Source organism: Pinus tabuliformis, chromosome 2_2 (genome assembly GCF_031772625.1).
Source record: "Pinus tabuliformis cultivar Carrire ecotype Pingquan chromosome 2_2, CPIR1, whole genome shotgun sequence".
In the NCBI taxonomy this organism is placed as follows: domain Eukaryota; kingdom Viridiplantae; phylum Streptophyta; class Pinopsida; order Pinales; family Pinaceae; genus Pinus; species Pinus tabuliformis.
Window position 1 is genome coordinate 873,363,765 of NC_142300.1, and position 19,369 is coordinate 873,383,133.

The following is a 19,369-nucleotide window of genomic DNA, read 5'->3' on the forward strand; positions in this document are numbered from 1 at the left end:
TAAGTTAACTCACACTAACACTAATTAACTCAAAATCTAAATTACAATTTTCAACACTCCCCCTTAATTAAGATTGTATGACTCAACATAACTTTACTACACCTGCTAGGCTTATAATAAAAATTGACTCAATCATTACTCAAACATGTCTATTGGTCTAAGTATCATCTAGCCTTACAATGACTTCAAACTTTTACAATTTTGCATTTTTTTTTTCATTTCTTTCAAATTATATATCCTCTAAATTGCTTCTTTCTACACTAACACTAATTAACTCAAACTCTAAATTACAATTTTCAACACTCCCCTTAATTAAGATTGCATGACTCAACATAACTCTACTACACCTGCTAGGCTTATAATAAAAATCGACTCAATCATTACTCAAACATGTCTATTGGTCTAAGTATCATCTAGCCTTACAATGACTTCAAACTTTTACAATTTTGCATTTTTTTTTTCATTTCTTTCAAATTATATATCCTCTAAATTGCTTTTTTCTCTATTGTGCATTCTTGTTGTAATCTCTGAAAATTTTTCTCTTGTTGTTATTGTAATTTTTCTTTGACTTATTGACTTCTGCCAAAACTATCCATCTTTAAAGTGTGTTCTTCACTCTACTTAATTCACTTCATATTCCTAACTTTCTTTTTGCCATATTTTCTAATAGAAAAATCTTATTTGTTTTTGACTCCATTGCGGAAATTTTTTTCTAATGATTTGTTCTTTGTCTTCATAAACTTCCATATCTTTCTCTTCACTTTCATCATCATGAACTGGTGTTTCTACTGTGCAGGGTGTTTGGATGAAGGAGGGTTCATTTCCATCCGTTTGAATTTCAATGTCATTTCCTGGCTCATATGTTGCTAGACTATTTATGGCACTACTTAGGTGCAAATCCAATTTCTTTATGTACTTATTTGTAAATGTTTCCGTGAGAGAGATAAATAGGTAATATGAATAAAATATATTATAAAATACAATTTTGTATCATTTTGTTGGATATGATGGACCATATAACCTCTGTTTTTTTCTTCCCAAAGAAAAAAAGCAAACAAAAAGAACAAACAACTAACTATTGACTTTCAAAGGAAACAAATTGAATTTCATCCAATTATTTTGTATTCAAGCTATTTTTTTTGTAAGCTTAGCATCGTCTATCCAATACCCATGGACATATTCAAGCTAATTTGATAACTATGATATAAACCGAAAAAATTACAATTTTAACCCTATATAACATAATTTAAGATTCCAAAACAAAATTAAGTCTTTAAAGAACTTTAACCATCAATATGACTCAGACTCATTACAAGAATTCAACCACAATAGAAATATGTGCCCTCCAACATCGAAATTAACCTCCTCTAAATCATAATGGAATCTCTTCCACTCAAAACATTGGCCTCCTTCTAATGATAACCAAAATACTCCAAAAACTATCCTACAGCTCAGCACGTACTTCACAAAAATTTCTGTCCAACTTGGCCCCACTTTACATCTTAATATTTCATGATGTACGAAGTTCATATATTCTCATCATGCTTTCCAAAATAGAATGGAATTCACGTGAGCAATGGCTCTCATTCTCATCACTATTTATAGTGCTTTGGGGTATGGGGTAGGATTGACTTTTCCATTGTATGGGCCAATTAGTGCAATTGGCATAATGTATAACACATATTTAAAAATTCATTTTTTCTCAACTGTGAGGAGTTAGAACTTGCGTTATATCATTAGAAAAGTCTAGAAAAATTTTAATTCACTATATATCTTTCTCTTTCATTTAGATAGCCTTTGATATTAATAACAACAATTTTCAACCTCACCGATCCATTAATATTCCAATATAACTTACTCTACAAACTCAATCCTTTATACTTCTAAGTTTTTAACAACACACAATTCTTAAAAAATAACGACATTCTCACAAAATCATATATGAAATTCAAACTCTCATAGACAAATAAAGAACTCAAATAAATTACCCCATAAAAGTAATTACAATATAAAAAGAAATGTCAACACATCAATCCCTATACAATAAAACAAAATAAGTTATTTAAACTAAAATTAAAAATTCTAATATTATTTATAGAACCAATTAATTTTGATTTTGATTCATCTTTTAAATTATTCCTAACACTCTTACTTCTCTAAACTACTTTATTAACTCATTCCCTTTAAACTATTTCATCACCTCTAATTATCTCAAAACTATTTTATTGTGAACCATATAATTATTTTACAATTCATTATAAATTTACATTACTATTGTCTATTTACCTCTTCATCAATAAACCATTATATTACCTCGTTTTTATTGTTATCATGCATATTATTATTGTTGTGGTTGTTTTATGGTTTTGTCGTTCGCTTTTAAGCTTTATCTGCTTAAATATCTCTCGTTTTCGTTGTGATATAGATCTCCTTTCCGTACATTTGGTATATTCTTTAACCAACACTTCACACAGTTCACACTTTGGTTGTTACAACTAGATCAACAGATTCAAACGAAGCATGGCTTCATTTTTCATTCATAGCAACGGCTTGAATTTGGATGGCAATGGTGTTATAGCGTGAATAGATTCAAATTAGCAATGACTTCAGTTCGTTGAATTTGGAAGTATGAGATTGAATTTGGATGATATAGTCCACGTATGCTTTTTAATACTAATAATTTATTGAGATTTATTGCTGAATGTTGTTTGTATTAAACATTATCGTGTAATAAAAGTAAATGTAAAATCCGGGGCTGTGGGAGCCGTTCCACTTTTGAAGCGCGTTTCGAGCCAAGCTAATAGGGGGCCACTCCGGGTTTCGACAGATGGTTTATAATACTACTAATTTTTTGAGGTTTATTGCTTGATGTTGTTTGTATTAAAAGATATGGAGTAACAAAAACAAAATATTAAATTCAGGGTTGCAGGGAGCGCCCTTTCCTCCCAAATCTGCTCCTTAAGGGTACTTATTTTTTGAGGTTTATTAATTGCTTGATGTTGTTTGTATTAAGAAATATTGAGTAACAAAAACAAAATATTAAATGCAGGGTTGCAGGGAACGCTCTCTCCTTCTCGCAAATCTGTTCCGTAAGGGTGCTTTGAGCTGGAGTGAATTGAGAGCGATTCAGTAGTGTGTTTGAAAAAAAAAAAATTTCATAAAAATGTTTTAAATATAATATTTTAGTGAGGCAATTTAATATTCAACTTAATGATCTCACTAAAACTTACATTCTTTTTTATTTTCTATTTTCATTTTTTACTTAAATTTTCAACATTATTGTGTAGATGTTTGAGAGTGGTTCTAGCTTCATTGGATTTCATAGGGAGAACAGTACAATTTTAGATGTCACTCAAAATCCAACAAATTTATGATTTTTTTAAGATTGGGGAATTGCAATGTTTCTATTGGATTTTTTCATGTAATAGGGTATGGAACTTGTAATTAATCAAGAGCTCGAAGCCCTATATGTATGTGTCCATCACTCAAACAAGATCTTGGTATGTTTTTTTTGTCTTATATTAATGCTTAGGTGGTGAAATTAATGACAAAGATCTCAACATAGGAAATAATTTTGATGATATGTAGGTATTTGTTGTACTATGATTTTTTGGATGCTAGAAGCCATCTAGAACCTATTTGTTGACTTATTTTAGATTCAGAGATGGATTGCACTCAATGCTATTTTCGTTATTTGCACCATTACATACTATATAAATGAGAAGTTGTAACTTATGTACATGTGGTTGATGAAGATTATAACTTTTAAATGATTGATGCTATATAATTTAATCCGTGTTTTTATGTTTTTGATATCTAATTCATAATTTTACATGCTTTTGTTTATATATATGTATATATACTTCATTCCCAATTCTCTGCGAGCTTTTGAAATTCTGCGGAGTCTAGAGTTTTTGAAAATGTTGTTACCCACCCACCAGCCTTGGTAAAATCAATTAATTAATGCAAAAAAATATTTGCATATTAATTAATTTTTAACATTAAAGAAATATATATTATCAATAAATTAATCATATTAAAAAAATTTAAAAAATCAGGCGTTAATAAAAGATAATGTTAAAGTCTATAATTGTTTTAAATTTATCTAATAGAAATTAGAAGTCTAATTAAAAAATAAGAAAATAAATTAAAATACAAAATATTAAGAAAACTGTTTTATATAATACATTTTGATCTTATGCATATGTGATAGTTGGGAGTCAATTCGGGTTTTAGTGGTTATAGTGGGTACTTTGACTGAATAGCTCAATTGGTAGATTTATGGTTATTAAAACATCGTGCTGTCACGAGGTCATATAGATACCTAGACTTTTTTATCTTAGAATCCTAATAAGATATATTAAAGAAATATTATTATTGAGTTTATTTATTTCCAATTAATTTTCCAACCATTTTTATTAATATTATTTATATATCACATAAATAAAAAATCATACAAAATATAAAAAATAATTCCACAAAATATAAATAATAATTAAAACACGGCGAAAATTACTATCTCATATTTAGCAACACCCCTTTTCATTAATCATCCTAGGACTCATATCATTTAAAGTTAACTCTCAATAAATAGGCAACTTTAGATCCAAAAAACAGGACTGAGATCAGAAATAACCTAGTGTTTCAAACCAAAAGAGAATCCCCGTACTACATGGACTACAGGGGTAAAAGATTTATCGACATCCTTCTGAAATAGGTTGTTTGTTCGTTAAAATTATGGGATAACAACGGAGGATGAGAAATGTATAATGCGATGAAAATCAAATCACTTATGAGATCATCTATGCAATATAATCAATTCAAATGACGATACACGATAAGGTGGACATAACTTGAAGGTGAATACTCAGAAATCACATAGTTATATTTCGTAATGCAATAAATTACACTTAAAATATGTTATTACATCACAACTTGCTCAATTTATTTTGGTTGAAGGACACTTATAGCGAACTAGAGACAGCTCAGTTTCTGCCCCAAGTAACCTAGCGTAGGGTTTCACTAAACATTTAGCACTTGCTTGCTTCGATAATTTTAGTTAAGGTGCCCTTCTTTCCCACGATCTTAGAGAGAGAGAAACCAGTTTTTTTGAGAAGTTCATTCCATTGTTCTAGGGTCCTTTCCCTACCTCCTGGTGAAAGATTCAACATAAGAGCGTGTACGACTTTCCCAGATCCTATCAAGTTGGAATCATCAGTTATATCCAGGACAGCCTCTGCTATTATTAGCTTTCCTTTATTTGGGACAGCTTGGTAGCAGTTGTGAAGTAGCTTGATGCAGTGTTTGTTGGAATTTTCTGATAAATTCCATAACAGAGAGACAAAAAAAAAATTGCTCTGTTTTTGCACTCCGTTTTCGCACAGAAAAAACTGAAAATCGTTTGCTGGAAGCGGTGTAACAGCAACGCAGTTTCGTCAGTTACTGTTAGCAGTGTAACAGCAATGTAATTTCGTCAGTTGTTGATCTTGGTGTAACAGCAACGGTGATTTGACGTCAAGCCTATTTTTGACTTACGGTGTAACAACAACGTAAAAAATAACTTGCATTCATAAACATTAAACCAACTGATACAAATTTGTCTTCCTCACATAGAGGGATTTTCACACAAGATTATGCTAAAGAGCATCTTCCTCTTGACAGAGGGATTACATCAGGAACGCTTCAGTTCGACAAACCAATTTCTGCTATCTCAGAAAATTACAGTTTCAGCCACACAGGCTGTTGCTGAAACACACAGTTTCAGTCACACAGTCTGCTGCTGAAACACATGTTTCAGTATCTGGCAAACAGTTGCTGAAACACGCCTGTAGAATGCATTGCTGCTCCAAAACACAGCGAGAGCATCTTCCTCTTAACATAGGAATTCACCAAGGACTGTGCTTAAGAGCACCTTCCTCTTGACAGAGGGATTCTTCAAAGACTGTGCTTAAGAGCACCTTCCTCTTGACAGAGGGATTCACCAACTTGCCTTCTTCAGAGGCACTTCAATCTGTGTCTGCAAACAGTCGTTGTTACAGCAACGGGCAGACAGTTCTGAAATACACAGACAGTTGTTGTAACACGTGTTTCAGCATCTGGCAGACAGTTACTGAAACACGTTTGTAGAATGTATCGTTGTTCCAAAACACAACGAACACAAAGAACTGATGTTCATTACATCTTCCTCTTGCACATACGCGCTGCAGCGTATTGCCCTGCAAAACTTCACGTTGCTCCGTGCTCCCCTTTGCTCTCTACTGCTATCCCAACGCTCTGTCTCAGTAACTCTGTCTATCACTGATGTTTATCACTGCACTGTTGTGCATAAAACAACTTCTTCTAACCTTACGCTGTTGCGCCTCTCTCTTACTTTTCAGTTCGTGCACTGCTGTGCAAGAGGGCTTCATTCATGTGAGCTCGTGCTGTTGCACATTCTTTCTTAAACACACATAAATTACATTTGAGCGCTGCTGCGCTACATTGTAGAGAGATTGCACTGTTGTGGCTCTACACACATATATATAGTGCATGAAGCGGTCATAACTTATCCATCAACTGCCTCAACTCGCTGACAGAGTCTCTGCTACACATAATGAACAAATCTGATCTTTTGCTGTATTTATTGAGTCAGTTGTGCTGAAACCCAAGACTGATAAATGCTGCGGCTGGCTCAAGGCTGGTACTTTCCTTCTCGGCCATGCTTCTTCTTTAATGTTGTAGGTGAGCATTTATTGCACAGAGCTCGGATCTGATCTTCTTCCTCCTTTGGGAACACAAACATGTAAAGGGTGAAACGACACTTATGATGGTGGCGTGAATAAGCCGACTCTTTGTAAGCCCTCTATTGCAGCTCGCTGCTGCTGCACAGCAGTTGGAATTAATATTCCTAACAGTGTTCGTCGTCCCAGATATGTAGGAAATGCTTTCATTGACAAATCCAAAACAAACTTATAAATTAGGTATAGTAGTAACATCTTTGATAGATAAATCAAAATTAAATGTTTATCACATAATTAACGTAGGAAGAAGATCCGCCAGATTAACGAACAATATTTCTCACCTTCATAAATATCGCATCTGCGGAGGGTACGCTCTCAAACAGGTTTCCGCTGATATGTTGTATGCCTGTGTGAATGACAATACGATTAAAACAACATGCCCAAATCCCATGCTGTGACGTGAAACAATATTGCGAAATCTCATGCTGTGCCGTGTGACGTGATTATGTAGGGTGATTATTTATCTCGATTTTTCCGAATAGCAGGTACATGTTGTTAGTGAATGTAATTTACCAGATTAATGAATGAACCACATAAGAAAAATAACATAACTAAATAGAATAATAAAGAGATAAATAAAGATGGGTGGTTATCTAAATATAATTCAGTGTATTCTGAACAACTTGCAGAGGATTTATGCATTGAAGTAGATAAATGGAACAGAAATCAACATATAAAAAAGAAGGTTGCGAAATTGAATTAGGATTACTGGGGAGAGGGTGTGCAGTTGCGATGACGTGAGGAAGATCATAATTGATGGTGTGGATATGAGGATATGCAGCAGTTATGAGACTCAACGCTTCTCCGTGCCCTCCGCCCAAGTCTACCAGCGCATTAACATCTTTGAAGCCATCGTAAGTAGCCAAGATCTCAGTCATACCAACCTTTGTGAGGGACACCATACCTGCATTGAAGATGGCGTTGAACTCCGGATTGCTGGCTGTGAAATTCCAGAATTCTTGGCCATTGCCACTGGAATTCTTGAAATTATCGCCCCCATGAAGCACACGTTCGTGAATATGGTCCCAGGCGGCCACGAAAACTAGGTGTGTCTGCAATAGAACGAAGGGAACACGACTTAAGGAATTAATATCTGTTAGGGATTTTTCTGATAAAATCCCAAAAACAAACAAAATAAACTCCACAGAGGCAATGCTCTGTTTCCTCTCCACAGGATCTTTTTCACAGGGAAGCTTTTAAAAAAAATAATTGTCTGAGAACAGATTATTACATACCCAGAAAATGATTTCTATTCATTAAAAACATAATGCCTGATACAACATTCATCCTCTTTCACTCAGAGGGATTTACCAAAAAAAACATTCAACAAAACTCTGTCTCCACCTGAGAATTTACACTACTGGGTAAAATTCTCTTTTTCTTTTACTGCTGTAAAACCCTTTTTTTTTTTTACATTATAGCTGTAAAAATATTTTTACATATGCAGTAAAATTTTCATTACATTTACAAAAAAAACTTTACTCACACCATATGATTTTTCATTCGCTTGCTTCCCCTTTGTTTGGACAACACCCATAATACATTTCAACCTATGTTCTTTTGTTTCGCACTGCTGTGCGTTTTTACAACATACATTAAAAAAATTTACAGAAGCTCTACCCGTTTTTTTTCATATGCACTGCTGTGCATTCATATATTTTCTTACCACAGGAAACCAACACTTCTTTCGCTGCCGCGAGCTTCACCACTAGTCAACAACAACATTTCTTAACGATATGCGCTCCCCTCTTTTCTTTTCTTCATGCACTGTTGTGCATTTCCTTGGCTTTGGCTCCTGCTTCGTTTTTACAATATATTCAGCTGCATAAAAAAATACACCAGAACATATACGCTCCACGTTTTTCATTTATGCACTGCTGTGCAAAAATACATAGTTTTTCGCTGCGTGGTTTTTTTTCAAAAATGGTCAACACCACACAAAAACGTATTACAACCACCGAGCATTTTTCATTTTGGCTCATAATAAACTTATTAACCCTAAAACAAAAGCATATATGAAAGCATAAAACCAACGTGCACTTAATTATTTTACATGTCGTAGATAATAAAAAAAACTTAAATGCTTTACCCACTTTCTACGACCATGGTTTAAATTCATTTTAATTCTTTTGCACACAGGAGTGGCAGTCAACCAAACTTAGTTTTCACTCCACGCAATGTAGTTAATGTTGGCCGTATGCAGGTTTTGTTGATGGACGGCGGAGGACGAAGAAGCAAATCGAACGACGGACGGAGATATCAGGAGACAGTTTGCTGCAGAACTTTATGTCCCGAAATGTCAGACTTGCTGACGTATAGAGAGGACCACGCGTCCAAGGATAATTGGATCGGGCTTGAGAGTACGGAAACTGCCTGTTGGTCGAAGGCGGTTCGATAAGTTGGTGGTTTTTGCTGAGCGGTTTTGTGCTGCCGTCATTGTCCACGTCCGCCTGCACGGTGTCTGCAACCTGCAGTTGGAATTAACATTCCAACACTCCCCTTTAATTTCAACTGCTGGGCATTCAATCATATCCAAACACTTCCTCACATAGAGGGATTCACCAACACTGCTTCTGATGTAGTTCCACAACCAATTAAAATAGTCTTCCTCTTAATAGAGGGATTCACCTAAGATTGTGCTGAAGAGCACCTTCCTCTTGACAGAGGGATTCACCACACTATGCTGAAAAGCATCTTCCTCTTGACAGAGGGATTCACCACACTGTGCTGAAAAGCATCTTCCTCTTGACAGAGGGATTCACCATGACACTGTGCTGAAAAGCACCTTCCTCTTTAACAAAGGGATTCACCAAGAACTTCACTTCCTCTCACGGAGGGATTACAAACAAACACTGCTTTAGATGCAGTTCCAAAACAACCGAAAATATTACTCTGTTTTCCTCATGAGATTTTACATTGTTGGTGTGTAAAAATCTCATTTACATTAACTGCTGTAAAACATAGTTTTGCTTATACTGCTGTAATAAAAATATTTACTTACATTTACTACTGTAAATAAAAATCCTCTTACTTCATTCACCTTTTCACTGATGTGTAAAAACACATTTCTTCATTCTCACTTCTCTGGTTTCATTTTCTTCGCACTGTTGTGCTTCACCTTCTTGCCATCACACTGCTGCCTTTTCCTTATGCACTGCTGTCCATACCCATAACCATAGACTTTGTCTCCCCTGGGTTTTTATTTGCTGCTGCATTGCCTCTGCAATTTGCATTGTTGTGCATATTTCATTTCATCACACTGTTGTGCCCATACACTAACTGCACTTCTATGCATCTCATTCTATTTTCTTCATTTGCTACCCTTTTCGTTTCACTCATTACACTGCGTTACTTGCATATAAAAGGAATCATCCTCACGCTGCTGCGCTTCATTCTCCACACAAAAAAAATTAACACGGGCTGCCCCTGTTCCTTTTTACACCCTTACTTCACACAATCTTCGTCTTCATTTTTTTTATTTACACAATGCACTGCTGTGCAATTCCTTTCGTTTTTCTGCTGCCACACACATTCTCATTCATCCCATGTGCATTAAAAATATCCGCTGCCCCTGTTTTTCTTTATGCATTTCTGTGCATATTGCATTGCATATGTGATAAAAAAAGTTACATTTTTCAACACTGCTACATATTACATTTCAGAGAGATTAACAACAAAAAGATTTCATTTGCGCTCTGCTGCGCTGCAATACATCCTCCACGCAGTCTCCATGCCCTGCAGACTTTTCTTCTCTGCTTTTATGGCAGATTTAATTCCATATCTCTCCCCTATAACAAGATCTTCATAAAAGAATGAATTTTAAAACAGTTCAACAATAATGATTAATAATTATAGGCTCCCCCTTAATGTATGCATTGTCTTTTTTTTTCAGCAAAGTTTTCTCAAAACAAACTTAGATCAGGTGGAGAGCTCCAGGAGCTTTCAGGCTGTATTTCCTTCTTTCTCCATACTTGTGTAACTTTCTTCTTTTGCATGGGTCTAGCTTGCGTAGGAGCCCATGTTAAGTTACAATCACGTGCCATATGCCCAATGTTATGACACTTGAAACATTCTACATTGTTCGTGAATAAGATTTCATGATTTCTTCTTGTAAAATTGTTTCTTGGGGATTGTTGGAGACTACAACATCTATCTCTATGAAATGCTTTACAGTCTTTTGCCATATGACCAAAGTTTGAACAAGAGTAACAATAACCATAAAATGAACTTTGGTACCTGAGAGATGGAGGTTTCCTTGATGTACTTCTGAAGCCTTACTGCCTTGAGATTCTTTGATGATAACCATTGCATCTTGCCTCTTTGACATCAGCTACATTTCTTTTTGGAGCTGGTTTTCTGCTTGGAGTAGGATTTCTTCTATTGTACCCATGATCTTTCTCCTTGCCTTTGCTGAAACTAGGAGCATCACCATTTCTTTCTGCCTTCTTCACATCTCCTTTGCTTAAAGCATTTTCATTCTTGTTTGAGGGTTCACCTACATACCCAAGTCCTGATTTATCAGATGGGGATCTGTGATAGCTGAGCATGTCATCCAAGGCTTGAGAGCTCTTCATGATTTTGTTCATCCCTTCAACCTTTTTCTTGAGGAGAACAATCTCTTCTTCCAATCTTTCACACTCATTATTCTTCTTTGTAAGTTGTTCCTCAGTTTCTTCCTTGTTACGAGTAGCTTCAGCAGCTACTATTTTAAGGGAGATAATATATGATTTCATTTTGGAGATTTCTGCTTGACTGATCTCCATTTTCTTCTCAGCTCCTTGTGCCTGCTTCCTGGCTTCTTGTAGTTCAGACTTAAGGGAGGAGACCTCTACCTTGTACTGTCCAATCTCTTCTACAAGCTTGTTCACTCTCTTGTGCCTTTGTTCAAGTTGACTTGACAAGGCGTCTTCCTGCTTCTTTGCTTCATTCAGCTGATTTGTCATGGATATGACTTCTTCATGATGTTTCCTCTTGCATTGATCAAGCTCCTTCTTAAGCTTGGCGAGCTCTTCATCCGTTTCTTTTACTTGAAGCTTGATGAGGTCAACCTTCTCATTTTCATCTTCTATGATGGGTTCAGAATTTTCTTCTTCACTGATGGTCATGGTCAGTGCTCCCTTTGCATGAAGGTCATGAAGTCTGTCCCATATATCCTTTGCTGATGAATATTTTCCTAGATTCTTTTTTACAGAATCAGGTAGTCCATCCAAGATAATCATTGCTGCCTTTGCATTGTACTCCTTGGATTCTTTATCCTTCTTGCTATCATCAATCACTGATTCCCAGATTTCAATCCCTTGAGACTGTAAGACAACCCTCATTTTTATTTCCCACATATCAAAATTTCCATTAAACTTTGAAGCCTCAAATAGAATGCTTTCAAATATATTGTTTTCTATTTTAATAGAAGAGGGAGACACAACCTTAGAAGGTTTGGAGACTTTTTTCTTTGACCTTGCCATTCTTAACTATTCTTAAACTATCTGACTGTGTTTTTAAATGGCTCACTGTTTCTTCAACAGCAACACAGAAAAAATACTTTGAGGAATACCTGGGTTCTTTTGCCTGAGACTTCACTCTGCTGGAGAAGCTTTCTCTGCTGCAACAAGAATCTTTCCTTCAGCTTCTTTGTCACCTTCAAAGAGCCTAAGCCTGCTCTGATACCACTGTTGGGGATTTTTCTGATAAAATCCCAAAAACAAACAGAATAAACTCCACAGAGGCAATGCTCTGTTTCCTCTCCACAGGATCTTTTTCACAGGGAAGCTTTTAATTTTTTTTTTGTCTGAGAACAAAGTATGTCCACAGGATCTTTTTCACAGGGAAGCTTTTAATTATTTTTTTTTGTCTGAGAACAAAGTATTACATAACCAGAAAATGATTTCTATTCATTAAAAACATAATGCCTGATACAACATTCATCCTCTTTCACTGAGAGGGATTTACCAAAAAAAACATTCAACAAAACTCTCTCTCCACCTGAGAATTTACATTGCTGGGTAAAATTCTCTTTTTCTTTTACTGCTGTAAAAACCCCCTTTTTTTACATTACTGCTGTAAAACTATTTTTACATATGCAGTAAAATTTTCATTACATTTACAAAAAAAACATTACTCACACCATATGATTTTTCATTCGCTTGCTTCCCCTTTGTTTGGACAACACCCAAAATACATTTCAACCTCTGTTCTTTTGTTTCACACTGCTGTGCGTTTTTACAACATACATTAAAAAAAATTACAGAAGCTCTCCCCGTTTTTTTTTCATATGCACTGCTGTGCATTCATATCTTTTCTTACCACAGGAAACGAACACTTCTTTCGCTGCCGCGAGCTTTATCACTAGTCAACAACAACATTTCTTAACGATATGCACTCCCCTCTTTTCTTTTCTTCATGCATTTCTGTGCATTTCCTTGGCTTTGGCTCCTGCTTCGTTTTTACAATATATTCAACTGCATAAAAAATTACACCAGAACATATGCGCTCCACGTTTTTCATTTATGCACTGCTGTGCAAAAATACATAGTTTTTCGCTGCCTGGTTTTTTTCAAAAATGGTCAACACCACACAAAAACATATTACAACCACCGAACATTTTTCATTTTGGCTCATTATAAAACGTATTAACCCTAAAACAAAAGCATATATGAAAGCATAAAACCAACGTGCACTTAATTATTTTACATGCCGTAGATAATTAAAAAAACTTAAATGCTTTACCCACTTTCTACGACCATGGTTTAAATTCATTTTAATTCTTTTGCACACAGGAGTGGCGTCAACCAAACTTAGTTTTCACTCCACGCAATGTAGTTAATGTTGGCCGTATGCAGGTTTTGTTGATGGAGGGCGGAGGACGAAGAAGCAAATCGAACGGCGGACAGAGATATCGGGAGACAGTTTGCTGCAGAACTTTATGTCCCGAAATGTCAAACTTGCTGACGTATAGAGAGGACCACTCGTCGAAGGATAATTGGATCGGGTTTGAGAGTACAGAAACTGCCTACTGGTCGAAGGCGGTCCGATAAGTTGGTGGTTTTTGCTGAGCGGTTTTGTGCTCCCGTCATTGTCCACATCCGCCTGCACGGTGTCTGCAACATGCAGTTGGAATTAACATTCCAACAATATCCCGGGAGATGAAGTAGGTTTTGGTGAGATTGGTAAGGCCGTATTTCATGTTCATGGGTGCACTAATTCCCTCCAATTCCCTCCATTGGCTTGATCATCTGCAAGATTCCCATAGTGGAAAAGTAAGTAAGAATGCGGGAAAGAGCGTCAACGTGGGGGCCTTAGAGGGGAGTTGGGAGGCGATCTGGTGAACGGAGAGAGCAACATCATGACCGGCTTTCCAGATGATGTCTGGGATTTTAAGACGAAGGGCACATTTTAGCACAAAGGGGTTTACTACGGAAAACGCCATGCTTAGGGCCGAACCCTGGAGCACCTCTTCGTCCTCAACTGCTTAGATATTCATATCCCGAGACTCAACCAGACTTTCCGTGCCCAGGGTTTGGATATCCATACCTTTCACTACCACTAACTTCGGCCGGAGAGCTGTAATGCAAACGAATAGGGATGCCAAATTTATATTATTTGGTGGTGGCCTCGTGTAATCTTCTACGTCACGGACTGGATCATCTGCAAGCGACACAAGTTCAGGTCCAATTACATTTACGTATATGAATGATACAGTTACGTATATGAATGAAAATCTGAGAAATCATTTTTCAACTAAAGAAATCGTGTTTGGAGCAGCAGCTCTAGTTACGTATATGAGAGATGATTTTCCAACTTAAAAAAGTCGTGAGACATGACTTTTCAACTAAAAATATCGTGTCTGGAGCAGTAGCTCTCGGAGATACATAATTTTATTAGTAATGGGATCATAAAACTTGTAATCTCCCTACTTCACAATTGAACCATCCTCACAACTATATTTTCGCTTATGAAAGATGATCTTTTCACCATCACGGATGACGTTTTAAATGGATAAAGCAAATACTGAACACTCGACCACACAAAATTAATTAGTATCTAAAACACCTAGTTCGATGGATTAACTTAAACAAATTCATTGAAAATTTGGGTATCGACAGCCATGACTGAACTTCCGCCTCATATCTTGAACAAATTCAACCCAAACTTGTCCTTCGGGTGGTTGGTATTTTCTCGATGTACCAAGTATGAAGCACCCGCAGTCATTGAAAGCATATTAATATTGAAAACCGCGACCTGAAACATATGTACAAATAACCATGTCAAATATATGTATCAAAAACAAAAACATATGGATCAATTTTAATGTTATATGGCCTATTATTTTGTAATTGAAATTTTCTTGACTTTTCCCAATTCAAATCTAATTTGATAACTATAATGAAAGGTAAAGGATTTGTATGGCACATAGTCAGGTCATGGTCTGTATCGAAGTTGTTTGTAACATGTACCAGCATAATTTTTTATTATTATTAACATAGCCAATAAAACTTGTTTGCTTTCACTATGCTTTACATATTCATGTTCTAATAGTCATGATTTATTATCAATGGTTTAATGATTTAATAACAATGGTTTAATGATATTCCCGAGGTTCAAATCGAAACATTAAACATTTATATTATGGTTTTGGTATAATTTGTTTACCTTGTCATAACAATGGTTACTCTTCACTCGGTGATTTAATAACAATGGTTTAATGATACCCCGAGGTTCAATTCCAAATTTTAAACATTTATAATATGGTTTTCGTAAAATTTGTTTACCTTGTCGTAATAATGGTTACTCTTTACTCGATATTTGGGAAGGGTGACCTCGACTAATGACTGTCGTGTTGTACACCCAGGACTCTCGAACCCTCTCGAAAACCTTGCACCTGATACTTGGCATCGATCGGCCCATCCATTTTCTAGGGTTACATCCGACGACTGTTGTTCATCGGCCTTGTATTTGGTAACTACCCGGTTTTTCCCCTAGCTCTTCTCGGTATTTGCTCCTCTGCTACCGCTGAAACCGTCTGCTCTTTGTTTTACAGGAAAGGAATTCTGCCCCGACCGGCGTACAGTTAATGTTCTGCTCTCTTCAGAGGGACTGCCAACTCTATATTCTCATATCAGATGGATGGAATTAATTGCTCCTCTGTCATTTTCGTTGTAGAAACAGATTACCCCTAAGGTATTTTGCCCTTGTTTGCATAAGCAGATTCCCCCAAGGTGTTTTGCCCTTGTTTGCATCTATTTCTTCCATGGTTAAGCTTTGGTGCCCTCCGGCCTGTTTGGTAGCTAAACCGGCTCGTGGAAATAGGTTATGGGATGCGGCAAGCATACATGGGTTTCACTGCTCTTCAGCAAGTTGCTCTTGGTGAATTCAAAGGCAATAATTTCATCATTCGACTGATTTCGATCCTTGTCTCTCTTTTCAGTGTAAGAGATTTCCTTTGCTGCTGTTTGCTCATGTGTGTCGGCTTTGGCGGTCACTCCAGGTCTCCGACTCAGGGTTTCCAATCTCGGTTGCGCGCAAAGGGTCTTTAATATTATTTAAATTTTCAATTTATTTTTAGATATTTAAATTATAATATTAGTACTAATAAAAAAATATTACAATTAAAATTTTAAAAACAGAATCTATTTATATTTTAATATTATATATTTTTTAATATTAGATTATAAAGATAACTCTTTATTTTGCCATTCAATCTAAAAACTAATAATTTCATAATTTTATTTGGATTAAAGTTTATAAATTATGAATTTTTTAAAAGGAATATTTTGACATTCCAAAAAATACAAGGGAGCAAAAATTTACGTCTATATAAAAAAATCATTAATAAAATGATATAATCAAAATCATTAATAAAATGATATAATCAATGATAGATTATATTTTAAAATGTATAATTTATTTTGAATAGCTTAAATTATTATATATCATTATATATATATATATGTTTAAATAAATAGAATTTTAAATATTTATTTAAATTGAAATTTGAATTAATAATTTGTATAATGTTGGAAGGATAGTTAATTTATAGTTTTTAATATCAATAAAAAAATTGGATTCACTATCTCTATATCTTTATCTTTGGGGTTTAATGTTATTGAATGTTGGAAGCTTAATTAAGTTATAGTTTTTAATATCAACACACATGTTTGGTAGTTAAGCTTTTAATATTAATAAACATGTTTGGTAGTTAAGCTTTTAATATTAACAAACATGTTTAATAGTTACCAGTATACCTTTGGAGTCTAACCAGGGGAGATTTAACTTTGAATATTTTAATTTAAACAATTCCATATCACTTCAATCATGACAATTTTATATCATGTCAATTACTAAATGAGAATCTCAAGTTGTTAAAATTGAAAAATATAAATTACCATATTCATTATTTTTTCATTATCTTTGGGGTTTAATGTTGTTGAATGTTGGAAGCTTAAATAAGCTATAGTTTTTAATATCAACAAACATGTTGGGTAGTTACCAATATATCTTTGGAGTCTAACAAGGGGAGATTTAACTTTGAATATCTTAATTTAAACAATTTCATATCACTTCAATCATGACAATTTCATATCATGTCAATCACTAAATGAGAATCTCAAGTTGTTAAAATTGAAAAATATAAATCACCATATTCATTATTTTTTCATTTATTTACTTTTATGTATTTACATTTTATGATTAAATTTTGTATAATTAAAACTTATGATTAAAAAAATATTTTATAATTATATTTTATACATTTGAATTTTCTTTTTTTATAATTATATTATATACATTTAAATTTACATTTAAGTATTTAAAGTGCATTATTAATATTAATAAATGAATATTAAATTAAATTTATTTAAATTTCTAATTCTCCTTGAATTTATTAATAATTTTATATTATTAAGTTTTATAATTTTATTTAAAAAGAATGAATCAATTCATATTAGAAATAATGGATAGACTAATGAGCATAAATTAGGATCATATATATTAACCAAATAAATTTTTAATTTAATAAGGAATATAAATAAAGGTACTTTCTTTGATTTAATCAAAATTTTCACATGAATAGTGAATTTCTCTAAATTACTAGAACAATTGTTTATAAAAGATTTTCTAAATTACCAAAATATTTATGATAAATTTTAATTTTTTTGGAGTTTTTTTTTTAGCTAAAAAAAGAAATATAAAATAGAATTAAATATACACACTATTCACCATAAACACACAATTTCCAAATAGAATCATTAGGAGAGAAAACCTTGATAGAAACTAAAGAATCTATATATTTTTTTCCAAGGTATGGAAAATGTTCAAGTACAAAGAAAGATGTACTTTTTATGTAATTAACTAAGATACGTGTCATGCAAGGCTATTAAAAAAAATTAACTCATGTTTTTTTTATAACTTGTCACTCTCATTTCCAGTGCTCATCTATGGAACAAAATATAATAGTATGGAATATATCCCTACTCAACTCAAACTCCTTCTAGCAGCCTATTATTTAAAAGAGCTTACAGACAATTAGGGGTAAGATTTGATTCCTTCAACCCCTCAATAAAGTTAAGGGTTTTAACCTTCTATATTTTTCTTCAACTTTAATCCATGGCTCGCCCCATATACTTGAGTAATGGAGATGGCATGGAATCATCCCATAACATGGAAGTCAACACAATAGGGCAACTTGAGGAAAACATAACTATCCATATGAAATATGCTTGACACAATTATCACACTCCACAAAAGGGCAACTTGAGGAAAGCATAACTGTTCATATGAAGTATGCTTGACACAATTAACTTTAGGAAAACATAACTATTCATATGAAATATGCTTGACACAATTATCACACTCCACAATAGGGCAACTTGAGGAAAGAACAACTATTCATATGAAGTATGCTTGACACAATTATGACACTCTTATAAATCTATGTGACTATAGAGCAATACCAAATGTTTATTTAGTGCCTCAAAATCACTTCATAAGGTTTTAGACACTAACTCCATGCACTATTACACCCTCATAAAATGCCATTGCAATTATCACACTCTTATAAAGCTATGTGACTATGGAGCAATACCAAATGTTTTTCTAGAGCCTCATAATCGCTTCGCAAGGTTTTAGACACCAACTCCCCGCACTACTACACCCTCATAAAATGACAATGCAGATTGATTCCTTCAAGTTTTCCATTTTAAAAGTGTCAAGATAAATAATATGAATCTAAGTCAATATTAGACACTTGTACATGAATATTAAAAATTTTATATGGATAGTTGCTACAATATTTTTGAAGTATTAATATATGTTATAGTTGTTAGATATTCATAAGGAAATTTGTAAGTGAGTGAAGCATTAAACATTTTATATTGATAGATACATAATATGCTAATAGATTTTAGTATTGGTAGATAATTGTAATATAGTAAGATTGAGAGTGAACCATTAAAAATTTTATATGGATAGTTGCTAGAATATTTTTAAAGTATTAATAGATATTATAGTTGGTAGATATTTGTAAGATAGTAAGAATATATGATAGTAATATAATTGATAAAAGATAGCATTAAGAGTACCAGGATATTAAGAATACT

At 34.1% G+C, this 19,369-nt stretch overlaps 1 protein-coding gene across 1 annotated transcript; it reads right to left on the reverse strand.

The window, feature by feature from the left end:
* Positions 1 to 6,800: 6,800 nt before the first annotated feature.
* LOC149195771 (inositol 4-methyltransferase-like) lies at positions 6,801 to 15,684 on the reverse strand. Its single transcript, XM_089408019.1, has 8 exons — positions 15,648 to 15,684; positions 14,307 to 14,420; positions 14,047 to 14,240; positions 13,790 to 13,873; positions 9,032 to 9,247; positions 7,489 to 7,831; positions 7,061 to 7,125; positions 6,801 to 6,974 (listed from the first exon to the last, which is right to left on the reverse strand). The coding sequence occupies exons 1-8, from the start codon at positions 15,682 to 15,684 to the stop codon at positions 6,801 to 6,803; spliced, it is 1,227 nt and encodes a 408-aa protein (XP_089264145.1).
* Positions 15,685 to 19,369: the final 3,685 nt, after the last annotated feature.

What these genes read in the sequence shown, in the direction of transcription:
- LOC149195771 (XM_089408019.1), bottom strand. Translation starts at nt 15,684, where the DNA reads ATGGATGGGCCGATCGATGCCAAGTATCAGGTGCAAG. An exon ending in CCACGTTGACGCTCTTTCCC is followed by an intron (nt 13,874 to 14,046) that starts GCATTCTTACTT and finishes TGCATGTTGCAG; the next exon opens with ACACCGTGCAGGCGGATGTG. An exon ending in CAGATGCGATATTTATGAAG is followed by an intron (nt 6,975 to 7,060) that starts GTGAGAAATATT and finishes TATCTATCAAAG; the next exon opens with ATGTTACTACTATACCTAAT.